Source organism: Phyllobates terribilis, unplaced genomic scaffold (assembly GCF_046119375.1).
Source record: "Phyllobates terribilis strain yellow unplaced genomic scaffold, ASM4611937v1 Scaffold_5__5_contigs__length_657084704, whole genome shotgun sequence".
Lineage (NCBI taxonomy): Eukaryota > Metazoa > Chordata > Amphibia > Anura > Dendrobatidae > Phyllobates > Phyllobates terribilis.
This window is the reverse complement of record NW_027362765.1, coordinates 191,980,784-192,007,998: the sequence shown is the minus strand read 5'-3', so window position 1 is coordinate 192,007,998 and position 27,215 is coordinate 191,980,784. Positions and strand designations below refer to the sequence as shown.

At 42.4% G+C, this 27,215-nt stretch overlaps 1 protein-coding gene across 2 annotated transcripts in view; it reads left to right on the top strand.

Annotated features, from left to right (window-relative positions):
- DHX8 (DEAH-box helicase 8) overlaps nucleotides 1-26,355 on the top strand; it is a 28,709-nt gene extending 2,354 nt beyond the window's left edge. Inside the window, exons 3-24 of one of the 2 annotated variants that reach the window (XM_073683653.1) lie at nucleotides 1,112-1,197; nucleotides 6,002-6,074; nucleotides 7,559-7,644; nucleotides 10,655-10,764; nucleotides 11,804-12,124; nucleotides 12,242-12,386; nucleotides 12,831-13,034; nucleotides 13,638-13,725; nucleotides 13,920-14,017; nucleotides 14,134-14,281; nucleotides 15,817-15,998; nucleotides 18,481-18,675; nucleotides 18,895-19,080; nucleotides 19,832-20,042; nucleotides 20,341-20,522; nucleotides 21,201-21,341; nucleotides 21,659-21,814; nucleotides 23,179-23,316; nucleotides 23,400-23,528; nucleotides 23,676-23,872; nucleotides 24,017-24,196; nucleotides 25,981-26,355. In XM_073683653.1, the coding sequence (XP_073539754.1) occupies nucleotides 1,112-1,197; nucleotides 6,002-6,074; nucleotides 7,559-7,644; nucleotides 10,655-10,764; nucleotides 11,804-12,124; nucleotides 12,242-12,386; nucleotides 12,831-13,034; nucleotides 13,638-13,725; nucleotides 13,920-14,017; nucleotides 14,134-14,281; nucleotides 15,817-15,998; nucleotides 18,481-18,675; nucleotides 18,895-19,080; nucleotides 19,832-20,042; nucleotides 20,341-20,522; nucleotides 21,201-21,341; nucleotides 21,659-21,814; nucleotides 23,179-23,316; nucleotides 23,400-23,528; nucleotides 23,676-23,872; nucleotides 24,017-24,196; nucleotides 25,981-26,200 (3,476 nt within the window). In that variant the 3' untranslated portion in view covers nucleotides 26,201-26,355. Of the gene's footprint in view, nucleotides 1-1,111; nucleotides 1,198-6,001; nucleotides 6,075-6,519; nucleotides 6,601-7,558; nucleotides 7,645-10,654; nucleotides 10,765-11,803; nucleotides 12,125-12,241; nucleotides 12,387-12,830; nucleotides 13,035-13,637; nucleotides 13,726-13,919; nucleotides 14,018-14,133; nucleotides 14,282-15,816; nucleotides 15,999-18,480; nucleotides 18,676-18,894; nucleotides 19,081-19,831; nucleotides 20,043-20,340; nucleotides 20,523-21,200; nucleotides 21,342-21,658; nucleotides 21,815-23,178; nucleotides 23,317-23,399; nucleotides 23,529-23,675; nucleotides 23,873-24,016; nucleotides 24,197-25,980 lie in introns of those variants that run through there. The other variant, XM_073683654.1, reaches the window with a different exon arrangement.
- Nucleotides 26,356-27,215: the final 860 nt, after the last annotated feature.

Here is a 27,215-nt window from a genome sequence, read left to right as displayed (position 1 = left end):
AAAATTGCTTTATTTATGACAAATTTAATTTACACAGAGTATTATAGTATGTAAAAGATTGTTAAAAACATACACATGACATACTGATGCTAGGTGAGAAAAAAAATCTCGCATAGCACTCACATGATATACGCATGACACTCGCCAACTTTTCTGGCTGGAAATCTAAGTGATTTTATATACACAGATGTGGGCGAACCCAAAAGTGTAAATCTGCACCACTCAGAAATCTATACACCTGGATATCAGACTCATCCGTCCAAGCTTTAGAGTTGAGTGAAAGGTGTCGTAGGATACTGGTCCAGCAGCCTCATCAGTAGTTTGTGGCTACCCGACCAGAGTCCCACGAACTAGTGATGCTCAGTCCGTCTTTTTGGTGAGCTCGATCATTAGGCTCCTCTCACCAAAAAAAGCCAACTCTTTTGGATCCCAAACGGATCCTTATCTAATGTGAGAGTCCCCACAAGTGAATACATATGTATGTATAATCAGTGTAGACTGATATCCATCTACAGCCAATAACAGACCATTTTCTATAGTGGGTGGGTGGGCTTTTGTCTTTCTTGGCATCTGAACACATTCATTTTACCCAAAGTGAGAGCTATTCTGAGACTGTAAGTGGCTGTCACTGACATGAGCTGGCTATTTGTGCCGAATCGGTCACAAACAACCAAACACTACTGGCTATTACCTGCTGGCCTCTTCTGATTAGTAGGCATGACCTCATGCTTGTCACATTGCAATGCCGGGGATACAGGCGGATAGGAGGTTCACACGACTCTGGTCCTGTGATCACGGACTACCAATGTGGCCGCTGTATCGGGATCCTGCAAATCTCCTTACTCAACTGTCCTGAGCAGCTTTTTACTCACTTTGTAGAGGACCGCAGCTCCTTGTTCAGGCCACAAGTCAGGAGTTCTCAGCAACTACTTCCAAGTGACTTTCTAGTGGTATGTAGCTGATTTGTCGTCCTCTCTGGTCTGGGACATGGAGGAGATGATGTGTGGTTTTCTTCCTGACATATCTAAGTATTATGTGCTTGTGGTCATCTGCATCTACCTGTCACATATCTCATGCTCTGATCTCATCTTACCACTCTTCTGTCCCGCAGCCGAATTTGTCATTGATCTCGCTGAGAAAACCACCACTTTTGACTCCTTCAAATCGTCTCTTGAGAAGAATGGAGCAGAATTCACTGTAAGTTTTCTCCTTTTTCTCACCTGAGCCAAGTATCTGCCTGGGGTAAATACTGAGGGCTCTTTTCTTATTACTTTGCTCTTGGTTCGGGCATGTTATTTAACCCCTTAATAACATCTGACGTACTAATACGCGTCTGTGCCCTGGGACTTAAGAGCCAGACCCGTATTAGTACGTCATCGCGATCGCGCGCGCACACAGGCTGTGCGGGCGCGATCGCCGCCGGGTGTCAACTGATTGTCACAGCTGACACCCGGTACTATGTGCAAGGAGCGGTCCTGCACCGCTCCCAGCACATTAACCCCTGCGATGCTGCGATCGAAGTCGATCGCAGCCGATTGCAGCATTGCGGGGGCAAGGGGAGGTGATCGCAGATACTCACCTCCTCTTCCGGCTTCCAGCGCTGTCTGCAAAGGCTTCCCGGGTGTTGCCATGACGACCCGATGTCGTCATGACAACATCCGGGTCACCAGACAGCAGGAAGATTGTTTAGACATGCGCAGTGCATCTCCAAACAATCTTCTCACTGTGCAGCGCTGATAGCCTGTATGACACAGGGATGGTGTTGCATTCCTGTGCCATGCAGGCGATCAGAGAAAAAAAAGTGAAAGTCCCATAGTGGGACAAAGTAATAAAGTATAAAAACACCCAGAAAGTGAAGAAAAAAAAAAAAAAATAAAATTGCAAAAATATAAAAAAAAAAAATAAAATAAAATAATCCACCAAAAATAAAAATATAATGTACCCATCAATAAATATTATTATAAAAATAACAAAAAAAAAAACAATAAAAGTACACATATTTGGTATCGCCGCGTCCGGAACAACCTGACCTATAAAACTGTCCCACTAGTTAACCCCTTCAGTGAACACGGTAAAAAAAAAAAAAAAAGAAAACAAAGCAAAAAACAATGCTTTATCACCATAACGCCAAATAAAAAATGGAATAACACGCGATCAAAAAGACGAATATAAATAAAAATGGTACCGCTGAAAACGTCATCTCGTCCCGCAAAAAACAAACTGACATACAGCTCCATCAGCCGAAAAATAAAAAAGTTATAGCTCTCAGAATAAAGCTATGCTAAAAAATATTTTTTTCTATAAAATTGCTTTTATTATGTAAAAGTGCAAAACATAGAAAAACTATATAAATGTGGTACCGCTGTAAACGTACTGACCCGAAGAATAAAGCTGCCTTATCAATTTTACCACACGCGGAACAGAATAATAAAAAAAAAAAAAAACCAATTCCTGAATTGTTGGTTTTTGTTTATTCTGCCTCCCAAAAATCGGAATAGAAAGCGATCAAAAAATGTCACGTGCCTGAAAATGGCACCAATAACAACGTCAACTCATACCTCAAAAAACGAGCCGTCACATGACTGTCTGCCAAAATCTGGAAAAATTATAGCTCTCAAAATATGGCGATGCAAAAACTAGATTTTACAAAAAATGCGTCTTTTTGTGTGTGACAGCTGTCAGTCATAAAAACCCCATATGATTCTGGTATTGCTGTAATCGCACCGACCCGAAGAATAAAGTCGTCTAATCACTTACACCGCACGAGGAACGGCGTCAAAAATAAACTCTTGGGTTAGGATTGGGCTAGGGTTAGGGCTGGGTTTGGGGTTAGGGTTGTGCTACGGTTAGGGCTGGGGTTGGGGTTAGGGTTGTGATGGGGTTGAGATTTTTTTCAAAAGTAAGAAAAAAGATGACGATATGGCGACTAGTGTTGAGCGCAAGTGCTCGCTACTTGAGTTTGCATCGGGTGCTCTGGTATGCATTGAGTATCGTGGGTATTTGAGTGACATGCTCGAGTCTCTGCCCCATATGCTTTGCGGCCAAAAAAACTTTACGGGGATTGCCTGCCATGCACGAGTGATCCCCGCATGGTTTTTTTTGGGTGTCTAATAACCGTGAAACATGCGGAGCAGGGACTCGAGCATGTCACTCGAGCACACGCTGTACATGGTGCATACCTGAGTACCCGATGCAAACTCAAGTAGCGAGCACTTGCGCTCAAGACTAATGATAACTTATTCAATATGATGACCTAATGTAAACAAATTCTGTGTCGTACCTCTGGGTTAAAAATGTTCACTATACACCTTAATAAAATCCTTGAGGGGTATAGTTTCCAAATTGGGGTCACTTGTGGGGGAGCTCCACTGTTTAGGCACATCACGGGCTCTCCAAACGCGACATGGTGTCCGCTAACAAATTGAATGGAAAATCGGCTCAAATTGTTAGCGGACGCCATGTTGCGTTTGGAGAGCTACTGCGTGCACAAACATTGGAGCTCCCCCACAAGTGACCCCATTTTGGAAACTAGACCCCCCAAGGCACCTATCTAGATGCATAGTGAGCACTTGGAACCCCCAGGTGCTTCACAAATTGATTCATAAATATGAAAAAGTGTTTTTTTTTTCACTTTTTCATTTTTACGAATCAATTTGTGAAGCACCTGGGGGTTCCAAGTGCTCACTATGCATCTAGATAGGTGCCTTGGGGGGTCTAGTTTCCAAAATGGGGTCACTTGTGGGGGAGCTCCAATGTTTGGGCACGCAGGGGCTCTCCAAACACAACATGGCGTCCGCTAATTATTCAAGCAAATTTTACTATCAAAAAGTCAAATGGCGCTCCTTCCCTTCCGAGCCCTGCCGTGCGCCCAAACAGTGTTTTTTCCCCACATATTGGGTATCTGCGTGCCCAGGGGAAATTGCACACCAAATTTTGGGGTCCATTTTTTCTTGTTACCCCTGTGAAAATAAAAAAAAATTGGGTCTAAAGTAACATTTTTGTGAAAAAAGTTAAATGTTCATTTTTTTCTTCCACATTCAAAAAATTCCTGTGAAGCACCTGAAGGGTTAATAAAGTTATTGAATGTGGTTTTGAGCACCTTGAGGGGTGCAGTTTTTAGAATGGTGTCACTTTTGGGTATTTTCTGTCATAAAGACCTCTCAAAGTGACTTCAAATGTGATGTGGTCCCTAAAAAAAAATGGTTTTGTAAATTTTGTTGGAAAAATTAGAAATCGCTGGTCAACTTTTAACCCTTATAGCTCCCTAACAAAAAAAATTTTGATTCCAAAATTGTGCTGATGTAAAGTAGACATGTGGGAAATGTTATTTATTAACTCTTTTGTGTGACATATCTCTCTGATTTAAGGGCATAAAAATTCAAATTTTGAAAATTGCAAAATTTTCAAAATTTTCGCCAAATTTCCGTTTTTTTCACAAATAAACGCAAGTGATATCGAAGAAATTTTACTACAATCATGAAGTACAATATATCACGAAAAAACAGTCTCAGAATCAGGGGGATCCGTTGAAGCGTTCCAGAGTAATTACCTCATAAAGTGACAGTGGTCAGAATTGTAAAAATTGGCCTGGTCATTAACGTGCAAACCACCCTCGGGGCTTAAGGGGTTAAAGAAACCAAATGGACAACTGGACCGGAAACGCACAGTTCCCTTTTACTGTGTAATTTTATCGATAGTTGACCTATAAACTGTGTAGATGTGTAACTTAAAGGGTTTACCAGCTATAGGCTTCTGGCCTCTAATAGTCAGCACTGGGTTAAAGTAATATCATATGTTACTCATCGTCCCCAGGTCCAGCGCTTGGCTCACCACCACTACTCTATTCTCTATTTACTGCTGTAGCGGTGATGCCACTTCTTCTGCACCCATCACTGCTGCAGCTAGTCATTAAGCTTAGATGTAGATGTCAAGTTCCACTGGTGTAAGTGATTGTCTGCAGCTGTGATATGCCCAGTAGGTATGATGTTACTGCTGCAGCCTTAAAAATAAAGAACAGAGCAGGGGCAGAAAGCCAATGCTGGACCCAAGGAGGGTCAGTAACATTTGATTTTATTATTTTAACCAAGTGAAGTCTATTAGAGACCAGAAGTCTATAAACGAACATCCCTTTTAAAAGTAACCTGTCATTTGTAGAAACATTATTTACCTGTAGATTTAGGGTAAATCTGAAGGTAGACAACGTTAAAATCATGTCTGGCTGCCTTACTGGAGCAGCTACAGGGAGAAAATGGAAGTCATTTTCTCCCTGCAGCCGCTGACTTCAACATCAGGGCGGTGCACAGAGCTTTTACAGTCACTGCTCCACCATAAAGTGATCATACGGTTATCACTCCCCTGTACATTGAGTGGCAGCCTGCTCTGCACACGCACAGCACACATTACAGAGCAGTCTTGTCTGTGGGCCAGGGAGTGATTATAGCGCGATCACTGTGTAGTGAGCGGTTATTGTACCTGCTTCCTGCACAGCCATTGTTCTGTGCTCAGGATCTGATCACCAGATCTTATGTACGGAGGATGTAATTCTAATCACTCTCTGTGCTCAGGATCCGATTACTAGATCATATGTACAGATTATGTAATTCTAGTCCCTCAGCCATTGCTCTGTGCCCAGGATCCTATCCCTAGATCTTATATGTGGAGGATGTAATTCTAGTCCTTCAGACATTGCTCAGGATCCTATCACTAGTTCTTGTGTACAGAGGATGTAATTTTAGTCCCTCACCATTGCTCTGTGCCCAGGATCCGATCACTAGATCTTATGTACGGAGGATGTAATTCTAGTCCTTCAGCCATTGCTCTGTGCTCAGGATCCGATCACTAGATCTTATGTACGGAGGATGTAATTCTAGTCCTTCAGCCATTGCTCTATTCTCAGGATCCGATCACTAGATCTTATGTAAGTCTATAACAAAGTGTAGAAACCCCTTTAATGATGTGGAACTTGCATTGAAGATTCACATTTCTGATCATTTCTCTCTAGGATTCCCTTATAAGCAATCTGTTGCGATTGATTCAGACCATGAGGCCACCAGCGAAGCAATCAACAAGTCAAGGTACGTCTGGACTTCCTCTGTATACACCTGTTCCTGGGTTGTCCTTAGAGTTGGTGCGAATTAATTCACACGTCTTATTCAATTGGCTATGATGGTGCTTTGTGGCCACTGCACATGAGCCGGAGTACCGCCTCTTTCCTGACTGCATCTGCGGCTCTTTGTTTGTTTAGCTGGCCTGCCGCTATACCACACTTGTGTCAGGATGCAGCCATGACATTGTGACTGGCCGGCTAATGTAAAGATTAGCCACAGATGCCAGCAGGTAAGAGACTACTGTCGCTCACGTGCAGTAGCCACAGAGACTGTCGTGGCTGATAGATTGGGACCGGAGAATCAATTCACACCAACTCATGTTATCATTAATGTTGCAGTTTTCTGCTTGTCGTATTACTGACATGTTTGTGTTCTGTGCATTTACATCTTTAGTTAAAGTGTTTTTTTTCAGGACCTTAGAATTTGTTCTCCACATGAGATTGGTCCAACACCCTGTACCCCCAGAATCAGCTGTTACCTGCTCCTTCTATAGGTAATGTACGGAGCGGACACTGCAGCTCTGTCACTGTTTAGTTGGTGCTGCCGAGTACGACCTTCCATTCTGGGTAATGCTGATAAAAGCAGTACTCAAGGCCCCTTCACACATAACGAGATGCTAGCGAGATTGTTATTACGTCACGGTTTTGAGATCGCTGGAGAGTCGTTTCGTGATCGCTGGAGAGCTGTCAAACATGCAGAACTTCCCAGCGATTTCGGCCACCCCAGCGATCTAACTAACGATCTCGGGGGTCGTTGGGACGCTTTCACACAGCAGCTATTTCAACGATCCACACCTTGATAGGGACTGTACTGTGTCACAAAGGCGTGCATAAAATTACGCAAAATCAGGACTCAGTCGAATGAACGGATATCAACAGCCCGGAGAATTCTGCTAGGATCTGCAATCCAGCATGAGGTCAGAAACAAAGGATGGAATCGCTATTCTGTTGCCTTCTTTATGCACAGCGGAAAATGAGAACGCTGTAGCGACCACCAATCGGGGACGAGGGGTGCGGAAAAAACAATTTATGCACGCCTACCTGTCTCAGTTCTGAATCGCTAACGAGGTCGTTGATAAGGTGTCAAATACAACGATGCACACTGCCCAGCGGGAGCGCAACGACCCAGGAATGGTCCAGGAAGCTTTGTAACGATCAGCGATCTCACAGCAGGGGCCTGATCTTAGCTACCTGTCAGACATAACGAGATCGCTAGCAAGATCGCTATTCCGTCACAAAAACCGTGACGTATCAACCATCTCGCTAGCGATCTCTTTATGTGTGACGGGGCCTTTACAGTAGATAGCAGCTGATCATTGTCAGTGTAGGGTGTAGGACCTCCACAATCTTGTATTCATCTATGTGAGTTAAGAGCAAACCCTTTTATTATATAAAATAATGTGGATATTTATAATATTTAATATTCATATTTGTGTTTCTCTTTTGTTAAAGAAGCTAATTTAAAGCCCAAATCTGAAAAAGAGAAGATGAAAGATCTGTTTCCAGCACTTTGCAGACCAGACAATCCCAGTGTTCGGGTAATTACATATGTATTATTGTGTGTTCCCTCTTATGATGAGCTCCTGTTAAAGCGATTGTGTGAAGCGAATATCAACGTGGGGGCAGGGAATCTTCTGATTGGGATCTTGTGCTGTTAGGAAACACTAAACACAGATAAGCAAGGCTTGCAGTGACTGAAGGCATGGCATGCACCCCAGTGTCTTCTATTCCCCGTGCAGTGCTTTGTTTTACCTGGATCTGTGTCAGTAGAAGGTGGCTTAAAGGGGTTTGTTTCTGTTTAAAAAAAAAAAAAAAAAAGGTTTGCTTCTCTATCCTGGAGCACAGCCACTCTTTTTTGCCCTGACAAAGTTTAGTATTACAGTAGAAAAGCTGCAATACCAGACATAATTTCAGAAATAGTGTGTGGTATTGTAGCTTTTTTGCTGATGTACCAGACAAAGCTCAGACAAAAGGGTGGCACTATTCCTGGAAACATGAGCAGATCGTTTTTGTATATCTTAAAAATCTCATATCCCCCCTCCCCCAAACTATTGATGTTGCCCTTCCAAAAACAAGTCCAGCCATACCTTTACACTTGAATTGATATGCAAATGAGGCTGAAGAACTTTTATAGATCTAAAGCCTCTGTCACTCCAGCTCTATTGCCCACCCAGTGCTGCCTCCTCCTGCATGGCTGACTGCCTGTATGCTGTGTGACTTCAGCTAAAGGAGTCACCAGTCCTGTAGGAGGATCTATAGATGGCTATTCAGCCTCATTAGCACATCAATTAAAATGGAACAGAGGAACGGACAGGTCATGTAGAGGTATTATTGGACTTGTCATTGAAAGAGCTACATGTGCATATACTTTTGGAGAGACAAATCTTGCTGATAAGATTTCCTTTTTAGGCTGTGTGCCCACCATGTGTTTTTTAAGCGTTTCCGCAGCAGCAATTCTGCTGCAGAAACGCTTAAAAAACGCTTGGTAGAAGGCCTGCCATGTTCCCCAATGATAATCCGCATGTGCTGTTCACATGCTGCGGAAATTTCCGCTGCGGATTATCATTGCTGAAAAATCCGCAGCACTACCAATTATTTTGCGGAAGCGCGGCGTTTTCGCCGCCATTGACTTGCATTGGAACGCATGGAATCCGCATCACTGAATCTGTACATGCGGATTACATGCGTTTCCAATGTGCGGATGGTACCTGGGTCTGGAGAAGAGGAGACTCTCCTCCGGACCCGGGTACCATAGAACCTGTAAAAAAAAAAAAAAAAAAAAAAATACGATTAAAAAATAAATATTATACTTACCTTCTGATGGCCCACGGTGTGCTTGCCTGCAGATCGCGGTGGATTCAAGGACCTGCGCTGATGTCATTTAGTCATGTGACTGGTCACGCGACCACTGACATCGGCAGGTCCGGCAAGCTGAGACGCATCGAATAAAGACTCTGGGGACCATCAGAAGGTAAGTATATATTTATTTTTTAAAATTTTTTCGGTCACAGTATATAAATCCATGCCGTTTGCATGGATTTATATAGTGTGACCAAGTTGTCAAGCACTTTCCAAGTGATGCTAAAATCGCTTGGAAAGCGCTTGTCAACCCGCATGCGGAAATGCATGTGGAGAACGCTTCACTTCTGCTTGTCCCTGGCAGGAAAAACGCATGTACAATCCGCATGTACAATCCGCATGTACAATCCGCATGCGTTTTCTCTGCCAGGGAGATGCAGAAACGCTCAGGAAAAATCCAGAGCATTTCTGCATTGTGGGCACATAGTCTAAGTGAACAACCCCTTCTTAACAGCAAAGTGGCCACCATAAGATGAAAAAAAAACAAACATATTCTTATCTAAAGACTGGCACCGTTCCTTCAATGTTAAGTGTCTCTCATCAGTCATGTTACTTTGTCACATAACCTTGTCGGCCATATTCAGCTGCAGTCTTTGTGATGGAATGCTAAGGTCGGCAGCCGATCAGCATATAAAAATATTAGTTGTTTTTTTTTTAATAGCGGACGGTTAAACTGTTAAGTGGTGGACAAACCCTTTACTACTTAAACCTCATACTGTCTTTTTTTACACAATCGCTAATAAATCAGCCTAGGTGCTGAAAATTAGACTCTAAAATGGATCTTGACTTGTACATAAATCGGCATAAAAACCTGTGATACAATGTGACCTCCCTGATCATAAGCCCCCATCACACTAAGTGAGATCGCTAGCGAGATCGCTGCGGAGTCACAAGTTTTGTGACGCAACAGCGACCTCAGCAGCGATCTCGCTACGTTTGACACGTAGCAGTGACCAGGCCCCTGCTGTGAGATCGCTGGTCGTGTCGGAATGGTCTGGACATTTCTTTGATCGTTGAGGCCCCGCTGGGTAGCATGCGTCGGTGTGTTTGACACCTTACCAACGACCTTGTTGACGACTCGGACACAGAGACACATAGGCGTGCATCATTATACAGATCGTTACGGGTCGCCGTATCGTTGCTGTGTTGTTGGGAAGATCTGACTGTTTGACATCTCACCAGCGACCACACAGCGATGCAGCAACGATCCCTGACAGGTCGTATTGTTGTCTGGATCGCTGTAGCGTCGCTTAGTGTGACGGGGCCTATAGACCTTGAGGCATCTGGCTTCATGGATTTCATCATGAGGATCTTTAGTTCAGCTGGGGAGATGGGTGGCTGTCAAGAGCACTTTCTTATCTCGCTCTAGGATGGGATGCAGACCCTAAAAGAATTGGTTACCTGAGGTCCAATCACTGATATGCTCTATTATATTATTATAATGATGGTGTAGTTGGGGGACCACGGTATGGGGCATTATGGAGGAACAGGAGCTAATATTGCCTCCCAAACAGCTGAACCAAGAACCTGATTCCCATCATCCTGGGAAGATCAGCAGAGCCCCTACTATCCTACAGAAGCCCCCTGCATCTGTCACATATGTCTTCCATACAAGATACCAGGGATTGGCTGTTTGAAAAAGTGTTTTTAACAAATTTTCAAGAGAACCTTTCTGTTTCATCTGTACAGACCATGCTGGATCCAGAGGATGTAAAGGTGGCAGCTGATGTCTTGGAACAGCTTGATGCATTAAAGCCAAGTATGGAGGGCAAGGTGAAAGAGAGGAGCAGTAAGCACAAGTAAGTATCAGCTGAAAAATAACTAGAGCAGCTTCAAGGGGCAGCCTACAAACAACCTTTATTAAAAAAATAAATGTGCGTTCCCAAAGTGCCTTGTGTAAATGTAGTGGTAGTGCCGTGCCCATGCTTGATCACCGCATGATGGGGAGAGGTTTTCCTCCAGTCCCATGGAAATGAATGTAACAATGGTGATTCATGTGCAGTATTGTTCCATTCACACAAGGACACTGAGTTCCCATTCTTGTGATTAGTGGAGGTCCCAGTGTTTGGACCCCCACGATCATGCAGTATCTGTCAAAAGTTTGGCCACACCTGTTCATGTCCTTGTTCTTATTGGAATGTGCACATTGTAGATTCAGACTGAAGGCGGCAAAATCACAAGAGCACACATATGGAACCAAGGAGCAAAGAAACCAGAAAATATGTTAAACCTCAGATTCCTCAAAGTGCCCCTTTTACTGACGACTGCTTTACACCTCCTTGACATTCTCTCAAGCAGCTTTATCCAGTAGATAGAAGCAAAGCTTTTCCCACTTCCAGGAAGGAGGCGATATTTAGGTCACCATGGCTTTCTACACTATATACCATACCATATAGAGGGGGTGGTTTGGAGAATGTAAACCTGTTTGGTCATTCAATGATCTGTTGTTTGACACAGAATTGGTGGATTTGGGGGATTTATTCCCACAACTGTATAGTGGCTGTAATTTTTGATCCAAATTACAGCCTCAATTTCCAGCCCAGCCTCTGGTCTCCTGAGCTGATCTGCCATCATGTCATATTACATGCTTATGACGTTGTTAGTATGAGCCAGGAGACTCTGGGTGTAGAAGCTATAACAGTGGCCAGTAACTATACCCGCTATACGGTCACGTGAATATGACCTCTAGGCAGATTTGTTGAGTGACATTTTAAAGAGATGTGGCAGACTGATGATCATTATAAGTGATCGGTAGAGATGGTCATCCAGCTTTCCCAAAAACTACTTGGAGATTAAGTAGCTCATTATTGTCCTTTATCTCAACATTTACTTTACTAGGGATAAGAAGAAAAGAAGCCGCAGCAGAAGCCGAGAGAGGAGTCGGAAGCACAGGCACAGATCCCGCTCAAGATCTAGGGATAGGAAGAAGTCGGGGAGACCAAGGTCAAGGAGCCGCAGCCCAATCAAGAATCGATACCGGAGCCCTGTTAAGGAGGAACACACAAGCCGAAACCAGCGGTCTGAAAAGAACGATGAGCGCTGGAGGGAAAAGCATGTTGATAGGCCCCCTCCAGAAGAGCCATCTATTGGGGATATCTATAACGGAAAGGTCACCAGTATCATGCAGTTTGGCTGTTTTGTTCAGTTGGAGGGCCTGAGGTGAGATTCCGGGATTCTCTGTAGAAGTCAGATGATTGACAGCAATTGTCCTTGCATTTTATTTATTGACTGTTGGTTGGTTTAGCACTAGATATAATAGATCATCTGTTTCTCCAGGAAACGCTGGGAAGGCTTGGTCCATATATCAGAGCTAAGACGGGAAGGACGTGTGGCAAATGTGGCAGATGTTGTCAGCAAAGGTCAAAGAGTGAAAATCAAGGTGCTTTCCTTCACTGGGTGCAAAACCAGCCTAAGTATGAAGGTGAGTATAAATGACCATCTGTAGTTTTGGGGTATAGTTCTAAGCCTCAAACTTAATTTTCATATTGGGAATATCCCTTTATCATCTATTTCTAGAAAAGTCTCATCTTAATAGTGCAATGGCCGCACAGGTGCCCCACCACTCCATCTTCTATTGGACTGCTGGAAAAAGTAGAGTCCTGTATGTCCATCCATCGGCTGGCACATACATGGCCATTTCTCCTTTACTATGGGACTTTTCAAAACGCCTTGATGGGTTTTGACCCCCTACCTATCAGAAACAACTTTCACTGTTGGCAATAATACTATAGTGTTATCTTTTTATATGTCTGCAAAACCAAAGACCAGTTTATGAGTAAAAAGTATACGAATTGATTCCTAATCATGTCTCCTTTATAACATTGGCTTTATTGCATCACAGTAATATTTTACTATTTGACTGCAGGACGTAGATCAAGACACTGGAGAAGATATGAACCCTAACCGAAGGAGGAATCTGGTTGGGGAGAACAATGAGGAGGCTTCAATGAGGAACCCAGACAGACCCAGCCACCTTTCACTAGTGAACGCCCCAGAGGTTGAAGATGACACACTAGAACGAAAACGTCTCACTAAGATTTCAGACCCGGAAAAGTGGGAGATTAAGCAGGTGCAGTATCTCCATTTTTGGGTGAATACAGTTGTTTTGGTAGTTGTAAGACATGTGCTATAAGTATATAACATGTTGAAGAAACTATCCAGATGAAATCAAGAACTGCAAGATAATGTCTCCACCATAATGGTGCTTGGTTTTCCCCTGAAAACGGGCAGTCAGACCACAACCTTATTTTCTTCAGTACTGTACAGCTTTATACCTTATAAAACAGTGTTCCAGGAATGCTTTTTTCCTTGCAAGGGATAACGCAGAGAAAGATTCAGAAAATACTTAGATATCAGCGATGTTCACTATTCTTTGAAGGACTTGTCCCATCAGGAAAACTCACTTTTCTATAGCCTGTGGAGAGCCACTATAAAGGGGGGCTCCTGCCCTGCAGGGTTCATTGTGTATTTTAGTAGCTTGTCTTTGAGGAATCGTTGTCACTGGATGACCACTCCATATCAATACAAATAATATATTTTTCTGAGATCATTGTGCACTAAATTGCTGCTGGATACTATTGCACAGGGGAGCAAATGACTGATTACCATTTTTCTTTACGGATTCTTATTATATCAAGTGAACATTCACCCCAAATTTATTTCTTTTTCACAGATGATTGCTGCCAATGTCCTTTCTAAAGAAGAGTTTCCTGACTTTGATGAAGAGACGGGCATTCTGCCCAAGGTTGATGATGAGGAAGGTTTGTGACTTGTTTTTTACCACTGCACCTCGTTCTTTCTTTGTTACCAGATATTGAATTCCTTGCTGTCATCCAGCTCCTGCATTCTGCACATTGTCCAATGTATTGCTGCTTCCTTTATCATCTGTGTTTGTCCACGTACGTCTATTCGGATTTTACAAAATGTCAAACTTTTTTTTTTTTTTTTGGAACAGATGAAGATTTGGAAATTGAGCTTGTAGAAGAGGAACCTCCATTCCTAAGAGGGCACACAAAGCAGAGTATGGACATGAGCCCTATTAAAATAGTAAAGGTATGAAGTCTTGTTTTTTAAACCACTGGTGATACAAAAATCAGTGTCCACAGTGATGTGCTAGCCTTCATGTTCCAATTGGTTGTAACTTAAAAAAAAAAAATGTCTCCTTACAGAATCCTGATGGTTCCCTGTCTCAAGCTGCCATGATGCAGAGCGCTTTGGCGAAGGAGAGAAGAGAATTGAAGCAAGCTCAGCGGGAGGCAGAAATGGACTCCATCCCCATGGGCTTGAACAAACACTGGGTGGATCCTTTGCCTGATGGTTTGTAGTAACTTCTGTGCATTTTCTGTTGCTGCCAGCTCATTTATAGAAAAGAGGACTTCATCATTAAAGGGAATCTGTCTCCAGGTTTTTGTTGCCTAGTCTGAGAGCAGCATAATGTAGGAAAAGAGACCCTGATTTCAGCGATGAGTCACTTACTGGGCTGCTTAGTGTAGTTATTTTTAAATCAATTTTTATGAGCAGGAGATAATCATTAGACTAGGTGTTCCATGCCTCCTGGTCCAACCATGCACCCACCACTGATTGTCAGCTTTCTGCCTATGCACAGTGTACACAGAAAGCTACCAGTCAGTGGCGTTGGCAGGGTTATACAGCGCTCAGCATTTAGAGAACTGCTAGATCTGCAGCAGACAAAAAAAGAAAACAGTTTTTAATCAAAACTGCAGCAACCAGCCTAGTAAGGGATACATGACTGGAATCAGTGTCAGTGTATCTACATTATGCTGCTTTCAGATGGGGTAGCAAAATCCTGGTGACAGATTCTTGTTAACATCCAGACACTTCTGATTTTGGAGAACCACTGCACGAAAAGCTTTAGTTCCAGTATCTATAGGGATTGCTCTGCAGGACATCTGTTTCTTCGCTTAGTGCAGCCAGTGTAGCTGGTTTTCTACAGTATATATGGGTGTAGATATGTCATCCTTTACATATCTAGAATGATGCATATTTTTTAGCATTCACATGATTTATTCAGGATGGAAACCTTCCTGTAGAAGTGAGAAATCCTTTTAACATGTTTTGTTCACATCTTGTATACTTCTATAGATTCATAGTGTAAAGCGGTTGTCCACTACGTTTTTATTAGGGGTCCGACACCTGGCGCCCCAGCCGATCAGCTGTTATCGGCGGGGGTGCCGCCGGCCGGAAGTACTCACTTGCCGAGCTGCTCCGTCTACTTGTAGTGGCTGGGGCTTGGTACTGCACATCCGCCTCCTATTCAAATCGATAGGCGGATGTGCAATACCCTGCGGCAGCCACTACAAGTAGACGGAGCAGCTCCCCAAGTAAGTACTTCTGGCCGACGGATGTCACTGACTCCAATAACTGCTAATCAGTGAGGGTGCCCGGTGTTGGACCCCGGCCGATCAAGCATTGATGGCCTATTCTAAGGATAGGTCATTAATAATAATAAAAAAGTAGTGGACAACCTCTTTAAGGTTGAAAGAAGATACAAGCCTTTAAGTCCAACCTATACGATGCTGCTGTCACTATGCAGATACAGGGAGCATAGAAGATGCATCTCATGCTCTGTTCACAAACTGTCCAGCTTTGTGCCAAATAGCCTTTTTTGGAGCCACTGGATATGTTTAGCATTTAGACATGTCAGGATCAGTTCCTGGCATTATACAATGTGGATATAGTGGAATTTCTGACAGTGCTGTACTGAAGTGATCGATTAGCGAGGTAAATGCATTGTATCCTCAGTCATTGCACTGGCACTTTGCAGTTTTTGTCCATTGGATGCACTCTGGATATTGTACACTTATTAATACCTTGTCCATTGTGTTTTATAGCTGATGGCCGACAAATTGCTGCTAACATGAGAGGGATAGGGATGATGCCTAATGATATTCCTGAGTGGAAGAAGCATGCTTTTGGAGGTAATAAGGCCTCTTATGGCAAGAAGACACAGATGTCAATCATTGAACAGAGGGAGAGTTTACCGATTTACAAGCTAAAGGAGCAGCTGGTGCAGGTAATGGTTAAAATTTGACCTTTAAATTAAAGGGGTTGTCAACTACTGGACAACCCCAGCTTAATTAAAGGGAACCTGTCACCAGTTTTGTCCTATATGAACTTAAACTATCACCTTATTCATTGCCTGTGCTGCATTCTATAAATGCTTATATAACCCCATTACTCCGCCTGTATACCCCCCCAGAAACCTTTTTAAATTCACCCACGCTGCATGGTAATTTGGTCAGGTGGGCATGATTCAGGCCTCTCCATCCCTCCCCCGGCTGCTGCCCGCCGTCCTCCTTTTTTTACTTGACATGGATAACTCCTCGCTGCCAGGCTAAATCTTGCGCCAACGCACAGAATTCGTGGCTTGCGCCTGCACACTATGCTTTGCCCTACAGCGGGCGCATGTGCACTTATGTTTTCAGCTGTGCCCGTAGTAGGGCAAAGATTAGTATGCAGTTGTGATTATGGGCACAGGCGCAAGATTTCGCCCCACAGTGTGGATGACGCCAAGACTGTGAGCAGCCGCTGGGAGGAGGGATGGAGAGGCCCGAAACCACGCCCGTCAGACCGGACCGACCGGATTACTATGCAGTGCGGGAGAATTTCAAAAGGTTTTTGGGGGATTTACAAGGGACAGTTATATAAGCATTTATGGAATGCAGCACAGGCGCTGCATAAGGTGATAGTTTTATTTCATATAGGACAAAACTGGTGACAGGTTCCTTTTAATTCAGGATTCTAATTAAAAAAGAAAACTGCGTGTACACACCTCCTGCGTTTCTGCCTCTCCAATGATGTTAATGTTGTTTGCAAGTGGGGTAAAGATTCTTTCAGAGCAGATGTCCATCCTGATAAAATAGGAAAGGCTTCATCTGACAAGTGGCCTGCACATGACACATCCAGTTACATCACTCTGCGAGCACTGACATCGCTGGAACGACACCGCTGCGGGAGGGGAGTATACACTGTTTTTATTTTAATTTTGGTTCCTGAATTGATATAAGTAGTGGACAACCCCTTTAAAAAAAATGTCTATTCAGGAGCTAAGGCAAACTGTGATCTGAGACTACAGTTTAGCTGCAGTGTCCGCAGGGGTCTAAGGTAACAGACACGTCCCTGTCTCCTCATTGGTTCATGATACAAATATGTCCCTCCCCCTGCAGCTTTGCCTCCTCTGATTGGCTGCTGTGTGTAAACAAGCTCTGCGGGAAGCCAGAGCAGGAGAGCGGATTATAGAATGACTATAAAGTAAAATAATGAGGTAACTGCTCACATTCACATACTGTGAGTGAGCATGAGAGGGGCAGCCTGGGGGGTGCTCTAATGACTGGGCTGAGCTTTGATGATCTGCGTGGTCATACAAATTTTCAGTTGCTGACACAAACACTTGTGACAAGGGTATTCCTATCTGGTTAGCAAATGCTGTATGTCCAAGATAATAAATGAGGCATCAGGACGGTTACGATCCCAACTGAAATATCAGCTTTGATCATATGAAATTAAAGGGAAACAGGCAGATGTATTTCATGCACATTGAGAGCCTCAGCAGATTTATTCTTATTACAAAGGCGCTCCTTCATAAGGATGAGCATCAGATAGGGAATATAAAATGTTTTCCTGCTGCTTCAAAGGCTGCGTGCTGCTGTCATATCCCAGTCTCCTGTAGCATCTCTGCTTCCTTCCGTACGGTTCACAGCACGACGTCTTTATTGCGTTCACATTTCCGTGCCATGATATATTTGTCTGATTGGAAGCCTGGGGATCTCATTGTTGCTGACTCTTGACAATAGAAGGCTGTCTGTAGGAACACTAATCCTAGAATGTCTAAAGGTAAATCAGATCTGACCGTGTGGGGCTTATTCTCGTTATAGGGAATTAAAGCGGAAGGCTTTTTCCAAATGTGTCAAAATAATAAAACTGAGGATTTGCCTCTTCATACAGGCTGATTCATCAACACTACTGTATTTCGTGTGCTCTAGTTTATGGTAAAGTGGTAACGAAATTAAAGGTTCCACAGGCGCTTCATTGAGGGGGGGACAAACTATAGGTGTACACTGCTACCACCAGGAGGCTGACACTAAGAATTACAACCTAAGAAAAAAAATAGAGAAAGCAGTGTGAGACCCGTCGGGGTCCACAGAAAATCAGCTCACCCATGGATAAATGGATCCCTATTGCCCAGACGATCTTGTAGTATTGCAAGGTTCCACCATGAAGAAAACCTGTAAATCCAGCAAAGGGTCCAATAAAAAATTCTTTATTTAAAATCCAAAAATATTAATAACCGCAGACGTGTTTCTGTCTGATGTTCTTATTCATTGCATACATTTTAATGGACTTTAAATAAGAATTTTTTTTTATTGGAACCTTTGCTGGATTTACATGTTTTCTTCATAAGAAAAAAGTAGGATAGGTCATCAATATCCGATCATTGGGGATGCGGCACCCTTTACTAACACAAATGTTTTTATGCTTTTTTTTTTCTCCACAAGGCTGTTCACGACAACCAGATTTTGATTGTCATCGGCGAAACCGGTTCAGGAAAGACCACCCAAATTACACAGTATTTGGCTGAAGCTGGTTACACAACGAGGGGTAAAATTGGATGCACTCAGCCCAGAAGAGTGGCTGCAATGTCTGTGGCAAAGCGTGTGTCTGAGGAATACGGATGCTGCTTGGGTCAGGAGGTAGGTTTTTACTATGTATAGTTTTACCAATATATGCCAATTTTATTTATTTTTTCTTCTAAAAATAAGCCCCTAAATTGGATAACCGACAAAAGGCAAAGGCCAGCTTCTCCTTTTCTTTCCTTTCCCTCAACACTGTATTCAGCTTTATGCCACAGATCTGTCCGCAGCATATGACAAGCCTATCATGTTAATACTGGTATTCCTTCGTCCCTTTAGGTTGGCTATACCATTCGGTTTGAAGACTGCACTAGCCCAGAGACTGTCATTAAATACATGACAGACGGTATGTTACTCAGAGAGTGTCTGATAGATCCTGATCTGACGCAGTATGCCATCATCATGCTTGACGAAGCGCACGAAAGGACTATCCACACTGATGTGCTTTTTGGACTTCTGAAGAAGGTACCCTATAACAGTAAATATTCTTGGGTTTTTGTGGGGTTCTTTTTGGCACTGTATTTACGCTCCATTTCTATATTAGTTTTTGATATTTTATAGTTTTATTTAGGATACTTTAAAAAAAAAGTTATGTTTCTCTAAATTTAAAATTTGTCAGATCTATCCTAAATAAAATGAGTCCCACATTATGATAAAGATCATGCGACAGCATTGCCAGGACCATGCTCTAGACAATTAAGGGATTGTTTCTAGATGATGACTTGCTGATCACTGGGTTACCAACTTCTGGTACCCCACACCACTCCATTCATTGACACCACCATTGCCACCTCCAAGATTCTGCTGAAGATAGCACAGTACAGTCCACGGAAATCTGTCAATCCCATAAACAATAAATGTAGCAGTGGTGCTTGCACATGTTTTAAGGGGAACTTCAGAGCTCTGTTTTCTGGATCAATGGGGAGCCCAGCAGTCAGACCCCCAGCAATAAGCAACTTGTCTCCTACACTTGTATAGGTGATAACTTTCTTGGAGCAGCACCATTAATAGCACATGGCATGGAGGTCCAAGCAGTGAAAATCCCTGAAAAAGTCAATCCATAAATCTACAAGGCCCCATTGTGGATGATTCATTTTGACTAAGAGATTGACTAACTTTGTTATTGTGGCACATCACAAATGTTCTGTTACTTGCCCAGAATTTGGCAGGACAGTTCCTGATTATTCCTAAAATGTTCTTGATATCTTCCCTGTAGACGGTACAGAAGCGCGCTGATATGAAACTGATTGTGACCTCTGCCACTCTGGATGCCGTGAAGTTTTCTCAGTATTTTTACGAAGCTCCAATTTTTACCATTCCTGGTCGGACATACCCGGTGGAGATCCTGTACACTAAGGAGCCTGAGACTGATTACTTGGACGCCAGTCTGATCACCGTCATGCAGATCCATCTGACAGAACCTCCCGGTTTGTTGTCCATCCAGTTCAATTGATCTGTTTTATGTTTCCATAGAAATCACTTGGTTGTCAGTTATTCTGTTTAGTATGGATTTGGCAACTATGGTTAAAGCAAGGACTATCTTCTTACCTGTGATCACTTGTGCATAGTAATCCTTGTGTTCACCTAGGCATAGATGGCGGTGTGGCTATGATGAGTCTTACATGCCGTTAGTTTTTATGTTTGTGATGCTGAAAGCCGCTACGTAGTCCAGTAGTTTCTCACTGTAAATATACCTTCATTATTAATCCTGTTTGCTTCTTCCAGGTGACATTCTGGTTTTCCTTACTGGTCAAGAAGAAATTGACACAGCCTGTGAAATCCTGTATGAGAGAATGAAGTCCCTTGGCCCTGATGTCCCGGAGCTGATCATACTGCCTGTATATTCTGCCTTACCAAGTGAGATGCAGACCAGGATTTTTGACCCTGCGCCCCCAGGCAGCAGAAAGGTATTGTAGATGCACCGACAGAGTCTGTCACTTTAATTGTTGAATTAATAAAATATTTGTCAAACTAATTTTGGCACAATTACCCTGATTCACTTGATAACTGTGCAGCCAAACATAACTTCTCATTTCCGTGGATGGGAAGGGTCAGTTACTGGGCACTTGTTTTTAAAGATTTTAAGGGACATGGTATGATATATATTAAGTTTTCCCATTAGTTCATCTTGAATGCCTTAAGGCTTCCATACACATTAGATGGCTGTTGGCTGAACAATGTTTCGGCCGATCATTCAGACAACAGCCATCTCAGACTCTCATACGCAGATGCTAGTTCTGCTGCGCGCTCTTGTGTCCTCTGAGAAAGCTGCCAGCTGACACTTCAGCCAGCGAGTTATCTCCTCAGAGAACAATACGATGTTTAGTCCGAAAACACTAGAGACAAGAGTATCCCCTGCTTACTCAAGTGTCCTTTTAAATGTTTGGCCTTTGACCTCTAAACTCTAATATCAGGATAGTGGTTATGAATGTAGACCATTAGCATGATTGTGTATGAACTGCGCTAGTTGCTGTCCATTGTCATTAATACATTTGATACTTTAGTGTACTGGCTCTTGGGTCCAGGATGATAATTTGTTCCTGTCGATTACAGTCCTCACTTGTGCCGTGTCTGCTTGTCTCCAGGTTGTTATTGCCACCAACATTGCTGAGACCTCGCTCACTATTGATGGCATCTACTATGTGGTTGACCCTGGATTTGTAAAGCAGAAGGTCTACAACTCTAAAACTGGGATTGATCAACTTGTAGTAACTCCCATCTCACAGGTGAGTGATTGAGTGATGGGGGGCATCATGTGGTTTGAGCTCACAAGCACCCATCTACATAGAACTAATGGTATCTAATTCATTGGTCATTCCTGATTGTAGTCAGCATCTGTGCATAATTTCTTCTAATTTTTCTATAATGCCACTGTTTTGTGTATTTGTACACTAGGTCGTATGTCTATATGAAGACATTAACCTGCATGTGTAAGAATAATCCCACCAAACCCAGCCTCATTTTTTTAGATGTCATGTAGTGATTGGTCTTGTATGATGGAGCAGATGAAACATCATCAATTCTTACTTTTCCTCTTCTAAAGGCCCAAGCCAAACAGCGAGCAGGCCGAGCCGGGAGGACAGGTCCTGGCAAGTGTTACCGCCTTTACACCGAGCGTGCTTATCGTGATGAGATGTTGACTACCAATGTGCCCGAGATCCAAAGAACCAACTTGTCCAGCACGGTCTTATCACTCAAGGTACAGCAGACCTTCTATGTGCTTCATTAGTACATGGGGTTAATGCCTTATTAAGGCTCATTATATATGTGTATTTTGTCTTTTAAAGCTGTTCGTCTCATTGGTGACTGCAGAATGAGTTAACTAAGAGTGCCTCAGTGAATTCCTTTTGATGGGGAGTTTGTAACTTTTTTTGTCTTTTACTGAGCTCGCTGCTTTATGATGACCGCAAAGCTGAATTTTTATGTGATCATAACCCAGCTGATAGGTGCTCAATAAAGACAGGTAAGAGATCAAACTCTACCATCAGACGAGCTCACTGACTTATTTTTAGTTAACTCATTCTGCAGCAAGTAATGGTCAGCGACTGCACCATAGAAGCTATAGAAGGCAAATGGTGAAACATTTTTAATTTAAACCCAATTGCAAAAATAATTTTTTTTGGGCCGAAATACATTTAAAGGTCATTTTTAAAGGTCTGTTTTTTTTTATGAAATGCTGCTTCTTAGAAGTCTGAGAGAGGTGCCGCAGCCCCCCTTTTTTTTTTTTAAAGTTATGTTTTGTCTAAAAATTTCCCAGTGTGACAGAGTAAAACCTAGTTCTTGGTAATGAGAGAGACTGTTTGGATTTCATGCTTCCCATAGTTTGAGCATCATAAAACTGCGGAATGGTTCCTTTTATAAAAAGAAAAGCTGTAGTGTAAAGCATAGGGTGGTGTTGGATGGGGCAGCAGCATGACCCTCTGATTGAACAGGAGTTGGATTCCCGATAATGGAGACTGCTATCTGACCGTGCAGGGAAGCAGTAGATTATGGCTGTGCTCTTATGAAGCAGATGTAAAATAGTGGCTAATTGCCTGTGATGTAATACATCTTCCGCACCTCTAAATCATAGGTGGTGTTAACTCCAGAGATCCATATCCATTTTGTATTTTGATCCGGTCATTGTATAGGTTACCATTTTAATCAGCTGAATAAGGTTGATATAATTTGTGATGGTGTTTAATATTGGCATGACTATAGTGAAATTAGTTTTCCTAAAAAGTGTGGAATTTAAAGAGCATGTGATGTCAGTAGGTAGCCTATCTATTTAAAAAAAATGAATCCTAAAATCTTGTAATTCTATAGATCACTTCTTGGCAGTAATCTCATTATTATATACAGTAGATGACACAGGATCCATTATTTACAGTAGTTGTCACAGGTCTCCGCCTCTCCCTCCCTGCACAATGACTTCTGTACATACCTAGAAAACTCATAAAAGTTCATTAATTAAAAAATAAAAGTGGATTACAACAAATATGCATCACTATAAATGATCCAGGCCAGGCGTGCAATGCTACATTGCAGCTCTTCACTTACTAATGCATTTTGTTTTCCATTAAGGCAATGGGTATCAATGATTTGCTGTCTTTCGATTTCATGGATGCGCCCCCTATGGAGACCCTGATCACGGCCATGGAGCAGCTGTACACCCTTGGAGCTCTGGATGATGAAGGCTTGCTGACACGCCTGGGGAGAAGGGTATATATTAGTGATTGGAATACCCACCATGTATCCGGTTTTCAGCTGTAAATGTACTTACATGATGATCTTGCTCTTTTTAGATGGCGGAGTTCCCCCTGGAGCCTATGCTGTGTAAGATGCTGATCATGTCTGTGCATCTCGGCTGCAGTGAGGAGATGCTGACCATCGTGTCTATGCTCTCTGTGCAGAATGTGTTCTACAGACCAAAGGTACGTCATGCAATCATGGCTGGAGGGGAGTGTGAAGATGAGCTAGAATTCATCCCTGTACACACTGACAGTTATCACTAGGAGCATCCTGCTTTGTTCACCCGTATTATGGGATTTTTTTTTAATGTTTGACTTTTTTCCTTGCAGGACAAACAAGCACTTGCTGACCAGAAAAAGGCCAAATTCCACCAGACAGAAGGAGACCACCTTACTCTGCTGGCGGTGTACAACTCCTGGAAAAACAACAAGTTTTCTAACCCCTGGTGCTATGAAAACTTTATTCAGGCTCGCTCATTACGGCGGGCACAAGACATCCGCAAACAGATGTTGGGCATCATGGACAGGTGAGTGGGGGGATTCTGTAACCTGCACATTGGTCTCCTGACCACTCTCCTATAGTTTGGGTTAGAGTGGCTGTAGGCAGGATCTTCTCTAAGCAGATGGCTTATACCACAGTGTGATCAATGGTGCCAAATCTCTTCTTCCAGACATAAACTGGACGTCGTCTCCTGTGGAAAAGCAACAGTGCGCGTGCAAAAGGCTATATGCAGTGGCTTCTTCCGAAATGCTGCCAAGAAGGATCCCCAGGAAGGTTACCGGACCCTCATTGACCAGCAAGTGGTCTATATTCACCCATCTAGTGCTCTGTTCAACAGGCAGCCTGAATGGTAAGTTATCTCTTCACATCTTGATTTCATGGTGTCATGCTCTGTTCATACTCTTCTTCCCCAGTCGTGTCCGTCACTGCTAAATCTTCTGTAATCGGCTATGGGAATTATTAATGAAGAAAGTGTTCCCTATGGTTGTCTCACTAGTGCCCTCCGTGTAGCGGGTGTTACAATTTCAGCTAATAAAGCTTAGCGGTTCTATAATTTTCTAATATAGCTTCATTAGTTCTTCAATGTTTTTAACCCATTCTCGACGTTCATATATGGAGCAGGCTCAGAAGATGTCGGCTTTGTTATACAGCCAGTATCTGCCTGTAACAGCTACAATAGAAGTCGGCTCTAACCTCTGCTCTTCTCCCCTTCAATACCATTGTCTGTCTGATTGCGGCATTTAAAGGTTGTCTGCAAACCATGTCCTATGAGGAACGGTTGCAGGATTTGGGAATGTTTAGCTTGCAAAAAAGAAGACTGAGAGGAGACTTAATAGCTGTCTACAAATATGTCAAGGGCTGTCACATTGTAGAAGGATCATCTTTATTCTCATTTGCACAAGGAAAGACTAGAAGCAATGGGATGAAACTAAATGGGAGGAGACACAGATTAGATATTAGAAAAAACTTTTTGACAGTTAGGGTGATTAATGAGTGGAACAGGCTGCCACGAGAGGTAGTGAGTTCCCCTTCAATGGACGTCTTCAAACAGAGGCTGGACAGATATCTGTCTGAGATGATTTAGTGAATCCTGCTTTGAGCAGGGGGTTGGACCAGATGACCCAGAAGGTCCCTTCCAACTCTACCATTCTATGATTCTATGATCACTGGGTGACTATGGTTTTCCATGGCAGCCTGATTTCCAGCCATGTTGGTATTTCTGTGAAGCATAGCCACAGGTTGGGATTCATAGGGTACTGTGATTTTAACTGTTCTGCAACACAGTTGTATTGCACACTATAGAAAAAAGTGATCAGATGATCACATGTTCAAGTCCCCTCAGCAGACTAATTAAAAAAATGTATTTAAAAATATAATAAACTTAAAAATTTGAGTCATTCCCCTCTTTTTTTTTTTTTTTTTCTTCATTAAAAAAAAATTATAAATAGATATTTCCACGTCCATAGACGTCCTGTCTACCAAAGTATAAAATATTTAACCCGTATGGTAAACGCCGTAAAGCAAAAAGAAATCCAAACCTCCAAAATTAGTTTATTCAGTTGCCACATTACCCCCGAAAAATACATTAGAAAGTGATGAAATATACCTAAAAATGTCACCTTGGCACGCAAAAAAACAAGAACTTCATCGATGGCAACGTGAAAAAAAAAAAAAGGGGAAAATTCCATTTTTCTTTTTTCTTTTTTTTTTCCAAAAGAATAAAAAAAAAGTTCTATAGTGGTTTAGTATCACCATATTTGAGCAGACCTGGGGAATCATGTACTCGGGAACACCTTAAAAACAAAAAGCAATGACAGAATTGTGTTTCTTGGAGGAGGGAGGGGGTTTTCCACCATTTAACCCCATTTGAAGTCTTTTTTTTATTTTTCTGTATATTATATGCTAAAATGAATAGTGTTATTCAAAACTACCACTCATCCCATATAAAAAAAACCTCTTACACGGCTGTGTGGACAGAAAAATAAAGTTATGATATAGGGACTTTATAATACCCAAGCACACGGCCAATCTCTGAATATCATTAAAAAAATAAATACATTTAGAAAATCTGAAAAGACTGTACAACTCTCAAATGCCCATGTACCCAATAACTCTTTCTCTTGCTCTCCGCAGGGTTGTGTACCATGAATTAGTCTTAACCACCAAGGAATATATGCGAGAAGTGACTACCATTGACCCCCGGTGGCTTGTAGAATTTGCCCCTGCCTTCTTCAAAGTCTCCGATCCAACCAAGCTGAGCAAGCAGAAGAAGCAGCAGCGCCTGGAGCCCCTCTATAACCGCTACGAGGAGCCCAACGCCTGGAGAATCTCCCGAGCCTTCAGACGGCGGTGATTTGGCTGCAAGCTGTAAAAACTTTCCAGGACCTTCAAGTGACTTTGCAGCCCACAACCATATGACGGACTCTGTAAAACAATGGCGGCTTGTAATTTTTATAGCAGACTTTGTGTTTGACTCTGTATAAAATATATATATTTTTTAAATGTTAATTTCACATTGTTCAATTTTAGTGCTTACCTTTAAAGAGAGCCTGTCATCAGGTTTATCCATATTACACTAAAGGCATTGCCATAATGGCACTGGTATACTGATTTAATACAGACTTTCAGTGAAGAAATCCGTAAGCTACTCACGTTCCCGCACTGATGCATGGAGACCAAGACTTCTAATGATGATTTTATAAAAACCAGGCTACAGATTTCTTCACTGAAAGTATATATTAAATCAGTATACCAGCGCCGTTATGGTTGGTTTCATATGTATAACCCTAATGACAGGTTCTCTGAGTATTTTACATAGGCAGAAACACCATTACGCTGGTCCTTGGGTTGTGATTGGGTGACAAATTACAATCTCCATTTCACACACTGCTGTTAAATGACTGAATCACAGTGCACTAATGGTTTTATTGAAGAAAAACATGGCTTCTCTTGAGTAAAAGCTGCTCCATTCTTGTCTATGTGCAGTCAGGTATTGCAGCACATTGTAATTTCCTAGAATGGAATAAAGCTGCAATGCCAGACACAGCCCATGGCTAAGAGTGGCGCTGTTTGAAGCCATTGTTATCTGGTATATACAGGTGCATCTCGCAAAATTAGAATATCATCAAAAAGTTAATTTATTTCAGTTCTTCAATACAAAAAGTGAAACTCCTGTATTACATAGTCATTACAAACAGAGTGCTCTATTTCAAGTGTTTATTTCTGTTAATGTTGATGATTATGGCTTACAGCCAATGAAATCACAAAAGTCATTATCTCAGTAAATTAGAATACTTTATAACAGCTTGAAAAATGTTTTTAAAATCCGAAATGTTGGCCTAATGAAATGTATGTTCAGTAAATACACT